Source organism: Meles meles, chromosome 14, assembly GCF_922984935.1.
Source record: "Meles meles chromosome 14, mMelMel3.1 paternal haplotype, whole genome shotgun sequence".
NCBI classification, from domain to species: Eukaryota; Metazoa; Chordata; class Mammalia; order Carnivora; family Mustelidae; genus Meles; species Meles meles.
In genome coordinates, this window is record NC_060079.1 from 14,468,393 (window position 1) to 14,484,697 (window position 16,305).

The window sequence follows — 16,305 nt, forward strand, 5'->3', positions numbered from 1 at the left end:
TGCGGATGTTGAACCAACCTTGCAGCCCAGGAATAAATCCCACTTGGTCGTGGTGAATAATCCTTTTAATGTATTGTTGGAACCTATTGGCTAGTATTGCGGTGAGAATTTTTGCATCTATGTTCATCAGGGATATTGGTCTGTAATTCTCCTTTTTGGTGGGGTCTTTGTCTGGTTTTGGGATCAAGGTAATGCTGGCTTCATAAAATCATTTTGGAAGTTTTCCTTCTGTTTCTAATTTTTGAAACAGTTTCAGAAGAATAGGTATTTTTCTTTAAATGTTTGGTAGAATTCCACTGGGAAGCCATCTGGCCCTGGGCTCTTGTTTGTTGGGAGATTTTTGATTACTGCTTCACTGTCCTTGCTGGTTATGGGTTTGTTCAGATTTCTATTTCTTCCTAGTTCACTTTTGGCAGTTTATATATCTCTAGGAATGCATCCATTTTTTCCAGATTGTCTAATTTGTTGGCATATAGTTGCTTATAATATGTTCTTATAATTGTTTGTATTTCTTTGGTGGTGGCTGTGATCTCTCCTCTTTCATTCATGATTTTATTAATTTGGGTCCTTTCTCTTTTCTTTTTCATAAGTCTGGCCAGGAACTTATCAGTCTTATTAATTCTTTTAAAGAACCACCTCCTAGTTTCATTGGTCTGTTCCACTGTTCTTTTGATTTCTATTTCATTCATTTGTGCTCTCATCTTTACTGTTTCTCTTCGCCTGCTGTGTTTAGGCTTTATTCGCTGTCCTTTCTCCAGCTCCTTTAGGTGTAGGATTAGGTTCTGTATTTGAAACTTTTTTTGTTTCTTGAGAAAGGCATGTATTGCTATATATTTGTCTCTTAGGACCATCTTTGCTGCATCCCAAAGATTTTGAGCAGGTATGTTTTTATTTTGATTTTCCATGGTATTTTAAAAATTCTTCTTTAATTTTCTGGCTGACCCATTCATTCTTTTTTTTTTTTTTCTTTAAGATTTTATTTATTTATTTGACAGACAGAGATCACAAGGAGGCAGAGAGGCAGGCAGAGAGAGGAAAGAGGGGGAAGCAGGCTCCCTGCTGAGCAGAGAGCCCGATGCAGGGCTCGATCCCAGGACCCCAGGATCATGACCTGAGCCGAAGGCAGAGGCTTTAACCCACTGAACCACCCAGGTGCCCCTGACCCATTCATTTTTTAAGAGAATACTGTTTAGCCCCCATGTATTTGAGTTCTTTCCAACTTTTCTCTTGTGATTGAGTTCTAGTTTCAAAGCATTGTGGTCTGAAAATACGCAGAGAATGATCAGTCTTCTGGTACCAGTTAAGACCTGATTTTGACCCAGGATGTGATCTCTTCTGGAGAATTATGCATGTGCACTAGAGAAGAATGTGTGTTCTGTTGCTTTGGGATGGAATGTTCTGAATGTATCTATGAAGTCCATCTGGTCCAGTGTGTCATTTAAAGCCCTTATTTGCTTGTGGACCTTTTGCTTAGATGACCTATCCATTGCAGTGAGGGGGATATTAGATTCCCCTACTATTACTGCGTTATTATTGATGTGTTTCTTTGATTTTGTTATTAATTGGCTTACATAATTGGCTGCTCCCATGTTAGGGGCATAAATGTTTACAGTTGTTAGATCTTGTTGGATAGACCCTTTAAGTATGATATAGTGTCCTTTGTCATCTCTTATAGTCTTTGGCTTAAAATCTAATTTGTCTGATGTAAGGATTGCTACCTCAGCTTTCTTTTGATGTCCATTAGCTTGGTAAATTGTTTTCAAACCCCTCATTTTAAATCTGGAGGTGTCTTTGGGTCTCAGAGGAGTCTCTTGCAAACAGCATATCAATGGGTCTTATTTTTTTATCCAGTCTAATACCCTCTGTCTTTTGATTGGGACATTTAGCCCATCTTCATTTGGGGTAACTATTGAAAGATATGAATTTAGTGCCATTGTATTGCCTGTAAGGTGAGTGTTACTGTATATTGTCTCTGTTCCTTCCTGGTCCATGTTATTTTTAGGCTCTCTCTTTGCTTAGAGGATCCCTTTCAATATTTGTTGTAGGCTGGTTTGGTGATTGCATATTCTTTTAGTTTCTATTTGTCCTGGAAACTTTTTATCTCTCCTTCTATTTTCAATGACAGCCTAGCTGGATATAGTATTCTTGGCTGCATATTTTTCTCATTTAGTACCCTGAATATAACATGCCAGTCCTTTCTGGTGTGCCAGGTCTCTGTGGATAGGTCTGCTACCAATCTAATGTTTCTACCATTGTAGGTTACAGACCTCTTGTCCTGAGCTGCTTTCAGGATTTTCTCTGTCTCTAAGATTTATAAGTTTAACTGTTAGATATTGATTTTGAGGGGATTCTCTGCACCTTCTGGATTTTGATGCCTATTTCCTTCCCCAAATTAGGGAAGTTAGCCACTGTAATTTGCTATAATATACCTTCTGCCTCTCTCTTCTTCTAGGATCCCAATTATTCTATTTTTTTTTTTTTTTTTTTTTTTTTTGCTTTATGGTATCACTTATCTCTCAAATTCCTCCCTCATGATCCAGTAGTTGTTCATCTCTCTTTTTCTCAACTTCTTTATTCTCCATCATTTGGTCTTCTGTATCACTAACTCTCTCTTCTGCCTCATTTATCCTAGCAGTTAGAGCCTCCATTTTTTTATTACACCTCATTAATAGCCTTTTTGATTCTGACTTGGTTATATTCTCTCTCTCCAGAAAGGGATTCTCTAGTATCTTTTTCACATTTTTTCAAGCCCAGCTAGTGTCTTTATAATTGTCAATCGGAACTCTAGTTCCAATATCTTACTAATGTCCATGTTGATTAGCCCCCTGGCAGTCAGTATTGCCTTTTTTCTTTTATTTTGGGGTGAGATTTTTCTGTTTTGTCATTTTTTCAGGAGAAGAATAGATGAATGAGAGAACAAAATGTTAAAAGGGTAACAGTGACCCCTGAAAAATATATAGTAAATAAATCAGAAGAGACTTGAATTGGGGCAGGGAAGAGAGAAAGGGAAAAAAAAAAAAAAGAATATAATCATGCTGATGAATAGAACAGAGCCACACACTGGATTTGGGGTGTATTTTGGTCTGTTAGAAGAAATTGCCACCCAAAATATAACAGAAATAAAAACATATATATATACACAGACACACACACACACACACACACACACACACATAAGAGTAAATACAATGAAGGGATGGAATATGACTATAAAAATGAAAATTTAAAAAGATTTTAAAAAAGGAATTGATAAGAAGTTGGTTGAAAAAAGAAATTTCTTTTTGAAAAGAATATGATCAGGCAGGTGAATAGAACAAACCCTAACACTAGATTTAAGGTATATTTTGGTCTGTTAGAAGAATCTGCATCCCAAAATTTTAAAGAAAGAAAAATGTGTGTATATATATATGTATGTATGTGTATATATATACACATATATATATACACATACATACATACATACATAAAATAAGGTTAAACAAAATGAAGTGATAGAATATGACTGTAAAAATGAAAATTAAAAAAGATTTTTGAAAAAGAATAATAAGTTGGTTGAAAAAGGAAAGAAATAAAAAAAAAGAAATAGAAAAAGAAAAGAATTAAAAAATTTACTTTGAACAACTAAAGAATCATGGGGGAAAAGCCATGAATTCTCTGTGCTGTATTCCCCTAGTGCTGGAACTTTGTAGTTCTCATTGATCAGTAAACTTGGTCTTGGCTGTATGTTCTTGCTGATATTCTAAGGGAGGGGCCTCATGCAGTGATTTTCAAATGTCTTTGCCCAAGGCAAAATTGCACCACCCTTGCCAGGGGTCAAGCTAAGTAATCTGTTTGGGTTTGCTTTCCGGTAGCTTTTGTTCCCTGAAAGATTTCCTTACAGATTTAGAGGACTGGAATGAAAACGGCAGCCTCCCAATCTCTGTCCTTAGAGGAGCTGAGAGCTGGGGGCAGGCGCCTCCTCAGTGTGTCCTCAGAGAAAAGCAGTCAGTCACTCCTGTTTCTCTGGTCTCTGGCCACTCTCTGCTCACCCAGCCTATGACTGAGCATTTCTATCTCTGGTGCACGGCCCCGTTTGGAGCCTCCAAACCCAGCCCCTGTGGTGGGCTTCTGTGCTGCTCCTCCCGGAAGAGGAAGGAGTCTCCCCAGATCTGCTGCTTGTTGGGCCTGTTAGTTTTTTACATAGTATCAGGTCATCTGCAAGTAGTCAGTTTTACTTCTTCCTGACCAGTTTAGATGATGTCTTTCTTCTTTTCTTTCTATCTCTCTCTCTTTCTCTTTTTTTTTTTTGGTCTGATTGCTGCAGCTAGGACTTCTAGTACTGTGTTGAATAAAAGTAGAGAATGTGGGCATCTTTGTCTTGTTCCTGACCTAAGGAGAAAACCACTCTCTCACTAGTGAATATAATGTTAGCTATTTATTTTTCATATATGGCCTTTATTATGTTGGGGTATGTTCCCTCTAACCCTACTTTGTTGAGGATTTTTATCATGAATGTATATTGTACTTTTTCAGATCCTTTTTCTGCATCTGTTGAGGTGATCATATGGTTTTTAACCTTTCTCTTATTGATGTGATATATCAAGATGATTGATCTGTGAATACTGAAGCACCCTTTTATCTCAGAAATAAATCCCAGTTGATTGTAGTGAATTTTTTTAAATGTATTGTTGGTTTCAGTTTCCTAATGTTTTGCTGAGTATTTTTATATCCATGTTCATCAGGGAATAAATTTCAAAGTTCTCCTCTCCTATTTTTTTGGAATAGTTTAAGAAAAAGAGGTAGTTGTTCCTATTTAAATGTTTGGTAGAACTCACCATTTGATCATAGACTTTTACTGGGAATTTTTAAATTACTTTTTCAGTTTCATTGCTATTAATCAGTCTGTTCAAATTTTCTGTCTCTTCCTGATTCAGTTTCAGGGGCATCTTGGTGGCTCAGTCAAGTGTCTGCCTTCGCCTCAGGTCATGTTCCTGGGGTCCTGGAATCAAGTCCCACATTGGGCTCCCTGCTCAGTGGGGAGCCTGCTTCTCCCTTTCCCTGCTGCTTGTGTTCTCTCTCTCTCCCTCTCAAATAAATAAAAACTTTAAAAAAAAAAAACAAAAAAGGAAAGTTACATGTTTCTAAGAATTTATGCATTTCTTCTAGGTTGTCTAATATGTTGGCATATAATTCTTCAGTGTTCTCTTAGTAATCCTTTGTATTTTTTTTTTGGTGTCAGTTATTATTTCTCCTTCATTTGTGATTTTATTTGCATCTTTTTTTTTTTTTTTATGAGTCTGGCTTCATCCTGGTTTATCAATTTTATCTTTTCAAAGAACTAGCTTTTGGTTTCATTGGTTTTTTTTTTTGTTTTTTTTTTTTTGGTCTCTTATTTCTGCTCTAATCTATATAATTTCTTTTGTACTACTGGCTTTGAGTTTTGTTCTTTTTCCATTTCCTTTAGGTTATTAGGAATTTTTCCTGTTTCTAGAAGTAAGCCTGTATTGCTATAAACTTCCCTCTTTAAAACAGCTTTGCTTCATCCCAAAGATTTTAGACCGCTGTGTTTTCAGAGCATTTCCTCATTCTTTTGTACAGCTGCATAGCACAGCATTGCCTGAATATGCCATACTACTCTCCAGTAATATAGGCTACTTTAAATCATTTATAATTACCTACAAATGGTGCTTCAGTGAATAAGCTCATACAGCATATTTTCATGATTCTTGTTCTTACATATCTCGCTATTATTGGAAATACATCTTCAGAATAGAGTACTAGAAGTGGGGTTGCTGGGTGGTAAGAGTGCATCACTTTGCTGGGTTCTACCAACTTTTTTTTCTTAAGAGGATTGCACAAATTTGTATTCCCACCTGCTTCCCCAAGGCCTCAGTAATAGAATATGTTGTCGTATTGGCACTAAATTTTAGCACAATAACCAACAGGTTGTTTTGGAAATCCTAAGCTTTCTCTAAATTTAGTTATTTTGATCTCTTTTTACCATTAGCATACCAAAACAAATGGGCATATTAGAAGTTCCTTGCATTTTTAAAATTTAACATATATAATGAATGAAGTGGGTGTTTTGTTTTGGTTCTTTAGGTCTTGCTCCTTTGGTCTATTTGTCAGATGAATGCCATAATTTATTGGCAATAAAGTTTTGGACCGATCTTAATGAGGACATTATTAAACCTCACACCTTAATTGCTGCAAGCAACCTCCAGTGGCGACCAGAAGCCAAATCAGGAATTCCTACTTTATTTGCTGGAGATTTTTCCAGGTTTTCTGCCAGTCCAAAGGAGGGCCATTTTCAAGAGATATTCCACAAAATGAAAAATACCATTGAGGTAAAATTACTTTGTGCATTACCACGCATTTTAGTATTTTCCTATTTTGATGGTCAAATATTAAGGAAATGGTGGCTTCTATGAAAATTGGATAGTTGAGATATGACGTAATGAGGTTTCATCCTGTGTAAACTGCTCATGAACCTGAGGAGATGGGAAGACAACATCTGGGAGAAGACAATTTGGAGGGGACTGAGTGAGGGGAAATTGTGAGGAGGACATTCAGAGCTACATGGTTCAGAGCAGTTGGTAGTAGTTAGTTAATAACATGCAGATTCCAAATTTACATTTTAAATTCCATATCTAATATTTTATAGTTTGTATCTGTCTTTGATTTGAAATACTCCCAAATAGGAGAACACTGAAATTATTTTCCCTGGATAATGTATGCATTTTATGCTTAAATCTATATAGACAGCAAGTAATAATAATATTAGCTAAAGTTTAGAGTGCTTATTAAGTGTCAGGCCTTGTTCCAAGCCTGTCGCATTTAATTCTGTCACCAACCCTCTGAGGTATGGAGCTTTTTTCTACGTTATTGATGAAAAACAGAGAGGTTAAGTCACACAGCCAAGTTGTTAGAAGCAGGATTCATACTTAAGCCATCTGAATGTGTAGCCCAAACTATTAACTACTTTGCAGTGCTGCTTTCCAATAAAATTCTGGATTTTATAAATTGCTAACTAGTAAAGAATCTTCAAGATAAGCCTCTTTAATATTTGAAATGTGTTACTCAAAATATATGTAAATAAAATTATGTTTTAAAAAACATTAGAGTAGCTAGCTATGTGAAGGAAGTTGGTGTAATATTTTACCTAAAGACTCAATACACATAGTGAAGAATAACACCCTGATTTATCTGGTTTCTAAATTGGAGGGTGGGGTGTTGGCTCCCATACAGAGTACAGCCAGATTTTCTGAGACTGTTCAACGGCAGTTCAGAGACAACTGACTGTCATTGACATAGCATTTTTAAGTTTTATAAAATAATCTCATGAGCTAGGTTAAATCCTATAAAATTGCTAGTATTTGACCAATTGTAAAAACAACAGTTTTAGGGGCGCCTGGGTGGCTCAGTTGGTTAAGCAACTGCCTTCGGCTCAGGTCATGATCCCAGGGTCCTGGGATGGAGCCCCATGTTGGGCTCCTTGCTCAGCGGGGAGCCTGCTTCTCCCTTTCCCTCTGCTTCCTACTCTGCTAGCTTGTGCTCTCTTTCTCTCTGTCTAATAACTAAATAAAATTTAAAAAAACAACAGTTTTATGTGGTTTAACCTACATATTGTTTCAGTTAATTATTAAAACAGACATGAGGTGATTCTCTCATTTTACTACTAACCTAAGGCGTACTCTGTAGATGTTAGATGATTTACAGCTATCAGGTAAGAAATAGAACTGGACCTTGAGGACATCTTCTAGCTCCAAATCCAGTATCATGTGAAACCTTGCTCATTAAACTGGATGACTGGAAAGACCTCTCCTATCTCTTTCCTTCCCTGACGTACAGACTCCCTCTCTCTCTCCATCAACCATGTTGGCTTTGCATTTTTACAGTGGCAGATTGTTTGACAATTGCTGTCAAATTTGGGGTGTGTTATTCTTTTTCTTCTCGTCTGAATCTTTTATTTCTGGTTTTAAAAGTAAAATTTTCTGAAAACATGAATATGTACATTTTCATATTACAAAACAGTTCTTTTCCCATTTATTTTCTTAGAATATTGGTGTGTTTTGCAATGATGCAGAAAACAAACTTATGCATATACTTGATGCAAACGCTCCCATGTTGTCCACCCCGACTAAAGACTATGCTTCAGAGCCATACACTGCTCAAACAGTCCTTGGCATGGGAAATAAATTTCTGGTAAGTTAATGTAGACTTAAGGAATTTCATAAGTATTATAAATGAAGGCAATAATATGTTTTGGTGTATACCTAGTAAACATGGTAAAATGTAATTAAACTTACATTTTTCTATTGTTACCTGACTCCTGTAAATCTGGGTTATCTAGAAATTCTATCTTACCAAAGCCAGAATGTAACATTCTTTGGGGCCAGATTTTACAAACAGGTGCTTTCATGTTTTGCTTTGCAAGTACATGTGATGGAAAATACTTTGCTTGTGTCCTTTTGCTCGAAGGACTGTTCTATACAGTTCGGGTTGTTTCTGAACTCAGTTTGATTTAACTCTTTAAATCACAGTACATGCATATCAAGCCATAAGGTCTGAATACTGGCTGATGAGTAAGTAGCTAACAGTTGCTAAGTGTATCTATATTAACTCACTTAATCTTCACAGCAATCCATGGGATGGAAATTATCTCCATTTTACAGATGAGGAAACTATGGCCTAGAGCAGTTGAACAATTGCCTAAAGTCACAAAACTAGAAAAGTATAGCTACTGGAACCCAGTCAGTCCGTGCTCTTAAAATGGTTTAAGAATGCTTATCTTGGGGCGCCTGGGTGGCTCAGTGGGTTAAGCCGCTGCCTTCGGCTCAGGTCATGATCTCAGGGTCCTGGGATCGAGTCCCACATCGGGCTCTCTGCTCAGAAGGGAGCCTGCTTCCCTCTCTCTCTCTCTCTGCCTGCCTCTCTGCCTACTTGTGATCTCTCTCTGTCAAATAAATAAATAAAATCTTAAAAAAAAAAAAGAATGTTTATCTTTATTTAAATTGTTAATCAATTGTTAATAAAGAGGGGCATCTGGGTGGTTTAGTCATTAAGCAACTGCCTTCAGTTCAGGAGTCCTGGGATCGAGCCCCATACCAGGCTCCCTGCTCAGCAGAGAGCCTGCTTCTCCCTCTCCAGCTCTCCCTGCCTATGTTCCCTCTCTCGCTATGTTTCTGTCAAATAAATAAACTGTTAATAAAAAAGAAAAGATTAGTGCATATATCCCCCTACCTCCTTTTTTGTATTTTAGTACGATTAGTCTTCATTCTTCTTTCTTTTCATGTCATTTTTATATCCTTTTATGCAAAACTGTTTCCTTCTGGAATGAGCACAACCATATAAATGTCTCTCGGAATCATCTGACCTGTGAGTCATGAGGGGAGTGAGAAAGTTTGTGGTATTTGTGTGCTTAAATATCTCTAATGAGGGGTGTATGAGTGGCTCAGTCAGTTAAGTGTCTGACTGCTTTCAGCTCAGGTCAGGATCTCAGAGTTGGGATTGAGCACTGCATCAGCCTTCACACTTAGTGGGGAGTCTGCTTGAGACTCTTTCTCCCTTTCTGTCTGGCCCTCCCCCCGCTCTCTCTCTCTCTCTAATAAATAAATGAATCTTTAAAAAAGTTCTAATGAAAAGCTAATTTGATGATGATTTATATATTAGTGCATAATTATCTAGGCTGCTTTTTGTCTTTTTATTAGATGTCTTCTCCCAGTGGTGAGATGAATTACCAGAGTCCTTTATCACTTTCTAAGCCGAAAGAGAAGTCTGTTTCCACACCTGGATCAGCCCAAATGACTTCAAAGTCTTATCATAAAGGGGAGAAAGAGATGGATGACCCAAAAAATTGCAGGAAGAGAAAAGCCTTAGATTTTTTGAGTAGACTACCTTTACCTCCACCTGTCAGTCCCATCTGCACATTTGTTTCTCCAGCTGCACAGAAGGCATTTCAGCCACCACGGGCTTGTGGCACCAAATATGAAACACCTATAAGGAAGAAAGAGTTGAATTCTCCTCAGATGACTCCACTCAAATTTAATGACCTTTCCCTTTTGGAAGGTGATTCAATAGCAGATGAAGAACTCGCACTGATCAACACTCAAGCCCTTTTGTCAGGTTCGGCAGGAGAAAAGCAACTTATGTCTCTCAGTGACTCCCCTAGGACTGCTCCTGAGAAATTAAAAGATTATGTCAGGCCGAAAAGGCATTCTCTGGCATCCGGGGCCACAGGATGCTGGAGCCGCCAGGCCCACACCGAAGATCGGGAGACCAATGTGCAAGACACAGGTCCTGTGAAAAGGGCATCTATGAGACTGCAAAGGCAACAAAAATAAAAATGACAATAAGTTACTGATTCAGCCTTTCCAACTTGTAGAAAAATAGCTTCAACCTCTCAGGATTTGCATAATGAGAAGAGAAAGGACACCGGTGCTCGTCTATCTCAGGAATGCCCCTGGCCTGTCTCTGTAATGACATACTCTAATTTCAGTTATATGTCTGAAAACTGTGTATTTATTTATTAACTAATCAAGAAAAAAATCTTTATGACAGGATTTGATCACTGGATTTGATCAGGTATATTTTACAAAGTAAACGTAACTTTTTCTTGAAATTGTGTCCCTAATTAAACTAAGGTTTCTAAGTAGTTATTTTGACTCCTGTAATTCCTTTTAGTTTAGTTCCTATTTTAGGTAGTTTTGTTTTGTTTTGTTTTTCAGAGGTAGCACACTATGAACCACTTTTCCTTAACAAATGTTGGTTCTCTTACAGTTCTATCCTGATCAAAAGTCAGGAGTAAGAAACAATAGTGGTGTTTTCTTTAGACCAATTCTTCAACCTTAAGGTTGCAACATAACTGCAAGAAAAACAGAATCTTCAATGTCATTCCTTTTTATGAGTCCAGTGTGATCACTGAATTATTTTAATTAAAAATTCAAATGCTTTAAATCAGATTTCATAGTGTTCATTTTTTTTTTTAACAAAATGATCATCTGCAACTTAAGAGAAAATCTTTCAAATTGGCAACACTTCTACCTGCTTTATTTTAGCCCTATCATAGGACTCAGCAAGTACTTCCTTCAAACCTGGTTTTTTTTAACCACCAAGGCAGACGTAATGGGTCAATATAAGAGGACATTGTCATCTGTTACCTTCCTATGCTTAATAGAGAAAAGAGAATGCATTTCTAATAGGAGCTAATAGCGTGGAGAAGCTCTTCACTCAGGTCTTTTAATATGTCTTAAACTTATATAAAGTACCATGTTTTCAAATCTAATTATAAACACATTTTAAACCCAAGAATCTTTTAAGAAGCAGGTTTTTTCTTTTATAACTGTGATCCATGATTTTTCTCCCCTCTAAAAATTAACATAATAAACAGTCCATTCTGCAGTTTTTAACTGAGGTGTTCTGCCAGTCTTATTAATATGTGATTTAAGTTTTGTTCATAAAACAATTTGATCCTAGGGGCACCTGGGTGGCTCAGTGGGTTAAAGCCTCTGCCTTCGGCTCAGGTCATGATCCTGGGGTGCTGGGATCGAGCCCCACATGGGGCTCTCTGCTCAGTGGGGAGTCTGCTTCCTCCTCTCTGCCTGCCTCTTTTACTTGTGATCTCTGTCAAATGAATAAATCTAAAAAATCTTTAAAAAAAAAAAAAAAACAATTTGGTCCTCACATCCCAATCATTTTCCAAGCAATCCACTGTAGAACAGGGAATAAAACTGGAACATCAGGTGAACAAAAAGAACTATAAGAATTTTACCTGAATTATAAGGATTTTATCTTTTTTTTTTCATTACTAGTACTTCCTCCATTCTTCATTACCATTTCGATCATAGAGAGATCTCCTGCATGCACTCCATTTTTATATGTTGTAAGTAATATAGTAATATTTTTATACATTGTAAGCAATAAAGCTGCAGAAGCAAACTATGAGGCTTAAGTATATGTGGATATGATTCCCTAAGAAGAGACAATGATTACAAAGTCAAGAATGTACACTATGATAAGGAATAAAAGGTAAAAGCAACTTGTGTTATTCGACATTGTCTTAATGAGAGCCTATCTTGTACATAAAGCCCTATGCCAGCTATATGAACGATGCAAATATTGGTAATACAAAACACTACAGGCTAAAGTTGAGTGTTCAAAAAATTATGTATGAATTAGGAAACTTGAAAATTGAGAGAACAAATAGATCACTTCTAGCTAGGATAAAGCTGGCAGCATTTAATCCTTTTTATGTTTCCAAACCAAGTATTTCAGGAGTCATATTGAGGGGGGAGACAAATAGGGAAACTACTCTTCTGAGCACTTTAAAAGCTCTGGATCTAAACCTGGGGCCACTTCATAATGGTCGCATAGCAGTAAGATTTCAGTCATGTCAGGTATTGAAATGTTAAAGTAATAGTCTTTCTAATGTGCACAGATCAAATAATTTGAGCATACGAAATACAAGGTTGCTCTTGTCTTTACCTTTATGTCTCCTGTTTATTAAAGGAGACAGGCAAACAAGTTTATGATATAGAAAACTGGTTCTTAATATGGTAAAATTCTATGGTATTTAGGTAATTAATTTTTTATATTGTTGAACCAAAAAAAGTGTAGATTCAATGACAAATCCATAGAAAGCAATACCATATATAATTTTTAATAACCATAAAAGCACCATTATATAGGACACTTAAAATAATATTTCACAGAACGTTAGAAAGAAGCTGTTGGCCAACAAGAAATAAAGCATACATCCTATATGGTCTTACTTATCATGGTCTCACACCAAATTAATCTGATTCTAACCTGTTGAGATTTAACTTGGAATCATAAATTCCAAATTGGTATAAGAGGGACATTCCAGAGTTGTGGCAGAACTTTATTGTCTTAATGCTACATAAAACACCAAGACTGGTCGTTTTCCAACAGGCATGGCTTTGACATACCCTTGCATGATTTCTGTCTTGGGATGTTTAATTATTTGCACTCCCAAACATTTGGGCAGCCATCTGAACACACACGTTTATTAAGAGGCATAATTTTAAAAACTGCCTAACTCCTCTTAAAAATTCATGTTTTATAAAGTCAGGCTTCTTTTATTTACATGACTAGCACAACAGCCAAAAGTTAATCAGGTTTACTCTTATTCAGTAAAGTGGTAGTTAAAACCAATATGTGACTTTAAATAATGACACTGATTTTCCTCACCTTGTACAGCTGTTAAGGATCTGACAGGGGCTCCTGGGTGGTTCAGTCGGTAGGGCACCCAGCTCTTGATTTCAGCTCAGGTCATATCTCAGGGTCATGAGACTGAGCCCCACGGTGGGCTCCATGCTGCGCAAGGAGCATGTTAAGATGCTCTCTCCCTCTCCCTCTGCCCCTCCCTGGCTCTCTCACTCTCTGCCTCTAAAAAAACATTTTAAAAGAAGGATCCAATATTTTTAACAATGACACATCACTAGAATAAAGGAATAATTTCCCCAAGTATCTACTTACAGGACAATATTCCCTTAGATGTATGCTCTCTGGCATGTGCATTGTAAGGGAAAATCAGTTCCATCATGACAGCCACACATCTCACATTTTGGGATACATAGATTATCACAGTAGCAATGGCACTAAGATTTTTCCTGCCTCCCACTTCTCCCCCACCTTTCCAACTTTCCTGATGCAGATGAATTTCCTGGAAAAGTAGATTACTTCAGAGAAAGTGGTACTAAAGCTTCTATATATCGAACTTAGGTGACTGCGTATGTGCATGGGTACGTTCTCAGGTTCCTGTTTCCAATTTCTGGTCTCCCTAGGGAAAGGGACTTTGTTTAACCAAGTCAGCAGAATTCCCAGCATCAGACCATGCATATAGGATCACTGTAACAAATGCTTGTTGAAGATGAGTATAACGACTTGTGCTCAAAAACTTTCAGGTCCGACTATTTACACTGGAATTAGAGCTCTGAGGAAAACCGAACAAAGAATAAATACCAAAATTTGCAGTAAAAACTGATTTAGGAAAATTTCGATTGCATGTAAGATAGGCCTCTAATATCCATGGTGACAACCACCTCTTCTGTTAAAGGAGCCCTCATTTGTGAAGCCCCCAGGAGCCCTCCGGTTGGGAAACTCAGCGTACGGATTCCAGTATCGTGCGCCGTTGGAAGGTGAGGCGTTATTCCTGTCCTGGTTTCTGTTCACTCTGCCGGGCTTTTCTGCGTGAAGCACGCTGTGAAAGGTAACATCGTGTTCATACCGCTCCTTCATTCGGTGTATTTTTTCTCTGGGGACTCCATGAATGTTTCTTCTACGTGAGAACAAATGCAAACATTTACTTAAGGCAGCGTATTATCCAAAGGAGTTACTTGTATTTTTCAGAGAGATGCACTCCCTGGTCTCTGGATTTAACTCTCACAGAAGCCTAAAGTCTCCTTAAAGAGTCACCTTTCAGGCTCCCCTGCTGTTTTGCATTCCGCCCTGAGGCTAGCAAAGAGTAAGAGCTTCATCGCGGCTTCTTTCTCGAAATCTCAATTTGGTGCCTCAAGGCGTAAAAGAATACCGGGAGCCCTTTTTATTATATATTTTTCTGTTAATCATGCATAGGTCTATAATCAATTCATGTCAGTCAGGCCTAGACACTTCTAGCTGCTAATTAAAATAATCTTACATTCAAGTGGGCATGAGACTCCACTGGGGATATAGCTCGAAATGCAACCACCAGAGACTCTGAAGAAGGCCAGGCAGTGAACTAGGATTTCAACAACCCCCTCAAGCAGTCCTGTTAGGGGTGGGCCACAGGCCACTCTGGAAACGCTATCTGCTTGTAATCATAGAATGAACTAGCCTTATTCCTAAAAAGTAAATTCTGATCTCACTGACCACTTTAAATCACTGGCATTATCTAGTAACACAGAGAGTGAACATCAGAACTCATGCACTCAGTCAAGTTAGTATGACTTGGACACGGATTGCTTTATAAATTAGAAGCAGCATCTAGACCATAAATGAACCACAGACTGTTGAACAACTAAAGATCTTTATTTAGCCTAAACGCAGAAACACCACTGACATGTGCAATCCCATGCAGAGAAAAGTGCTTTCAAACGCTCATTAATGAAGAAGCATTTCAGCAGAAAGTTAAACGTGTCCTTTAAAAGGACCAAGTTCAAGCCATGGTTTAGCATTTAGCATAATATTAGAAAACTGACCCAAAACTAAAGTCTTCACATTAATAATGCCAAAGTTATCAATTTCCAAGAATTACCATTTCTGGCCTGAAAACTACCATGTCCATTTCCAGCCTGAAAAGATTCTTTTGTTCGGTCTGAAATACCTGAAAATAGCAGGATACATAATGAGGAACTAGAAAAACAAAGAAGTACCTTGCTAACTCTTGAACGTTGAATTTCCAGCGAGTGTCAGGTTCTCGGAATATAACTTCATAGTTATTTTCAAGTGCCTGATTTTTCAAAAGTACATAAAACATTGAAGACATGGTATGTATGTTTGGGAATGTTTATGCTGCCATTTCACATTTACTACAAATCCTTTCTACAATTCCTCTGTTTTTACCAGAAATCCAAGGCCTGAGTTTATCTTAACAAGTACAGTTGGTTCATTTCCATACTTAGCCACTCTCAGATTTTATTATGGTTCCCAGTGATAAATTTTAGCCCATTTTATCTACTATGTAGGAAAAGTATAATGGTTCTTTGTTTTGGACATTTAAAAAAAAAATAGATAGCTGAACTCATTGTAAATATCCTAGTCATAGGTATGAGAAATGCGTTCAGTGGCTTCTCAAAGTCCCTAATATGATTTTCATAGAGTTTCTTCTGCCAAATGCTCTGTCCCATCCCTCACACCTTGATTAGAAGGTGAGGGTCCCACAGGAACAGAGCTTATGAAAGAAAAGTGATTTTCCCATACTTTTTACAAACTCTTCCCGCCAAAAGGAACTTTCCCCTCTATGCAACACAGTTTGGCCCAGTGTACTTGTGCCCCGTTTTTCTCGAGTTTAGAAAAGATTACAGTTTCCATATAAACATCCAATTATTCTTTGCTTTCATAAATTGACTACTACTTTTTTATCTCAAAATCTGAACTTCATCATTATTGTTTATTGTGTTCTAAAAGAATGAAAAGAGCAAAGTAAAAAGATTTCCTCTTCATTCTTGAGATGGACTCCTCTAGTCAGAGAAGGATTCAAATATCATACATGGAAAATATCTAATTTCTGGGTCTAATAGCTGTGGGTGACTGAAAAAGATTGTACATTCCAGATAATACAAAATAAGAAAGGAAAATGTCCTCCCTCAAGCCACTCTCTACTAA

At 37.4% G+C, this 16,305-nt stretch overlaps 3 protein-coding genes across 7 annotated transcripts in view; 1 reads left to right on the forward strand and 2 right to left on the reverse strand.

The window, feature by feature from the left end:
• The window catches only part of BRCA2 (BRCA2 DNA repair associated), a 60,066-nt gene extending 49,128 nt beyond the window's left edge, over positions 1 to 10,938 (forward strand). The window contains exons 25-27 of the mRNA XM_045978032.1: positions 6,082 to 6,326; positions 8,038 to 8,184; positions 9,690 to 10,938. Coding sequence (XP_045833988.1) covers positions 6,082 to 6,326; positions 8,038 to 8,184; positions 9,690 to 10,322 — 1,025 coding nt within the window. The 3' untranslated portion in view covers positions 10,323 to 10,938. The remainder of the gene's footprint in view (positions 1 to 6,081; positions 6,327 to 8,037; positions 8,185 to 9,689) is intronic.
• Positions 10,939 to 12,749: 1,811 nt separating this feature from the next.
• N4BP2L1 (NEDD4 binding protein 2 like 1) overlaps positions 12,750 to 16,305 on the reverse strand; it is a 39,142-nt gene continuing 35,586 nt past the window's right edge. For 3 of the 5 annotated variants that reach the window (XM_045978122.1, XM_045978119.1, XM_045978121.1), the window contains 2 exons: positions 15,354 to 15,430; positions 12,750 to 14,278 (listed from right to left, as the gene is read on the reverse strand). In XM_045978122.1, the coding sequence (XP_045834078.1) occupies positions 14,020 to 14,278; positions 15,354 to 15,430 (336 nt within the window). In that variant the 3' untranslated portion in view covers positions 12,750 to 14,019. Of the gene's footprint in view, positions 14,279 to 15,235; positions 15,305 to 15,353; positions 15,431 to 16,305 lie in introns of all 5 variants that reach the window. The other 2 variants (XM_045978123.1, XM_045978124.1) reach the window with 2 other exon arrangements.
• Positions 15,354 to 16,305, reverse strand: part of LOC123925035 (NEDD4-binding protein 2-like 2) — a 114,280-nt gene continuing 113,328 nt past the window's right edge. The window contains exon 11 of the mRNA XM_045978114.1: positions 15,354 to 15,430. The gene's annotated coding sequence lies outside the window, so the exon portion shown is untranslated. The remainder of the gene's footprint in view (positions 15,431 to 16,305) is intronic.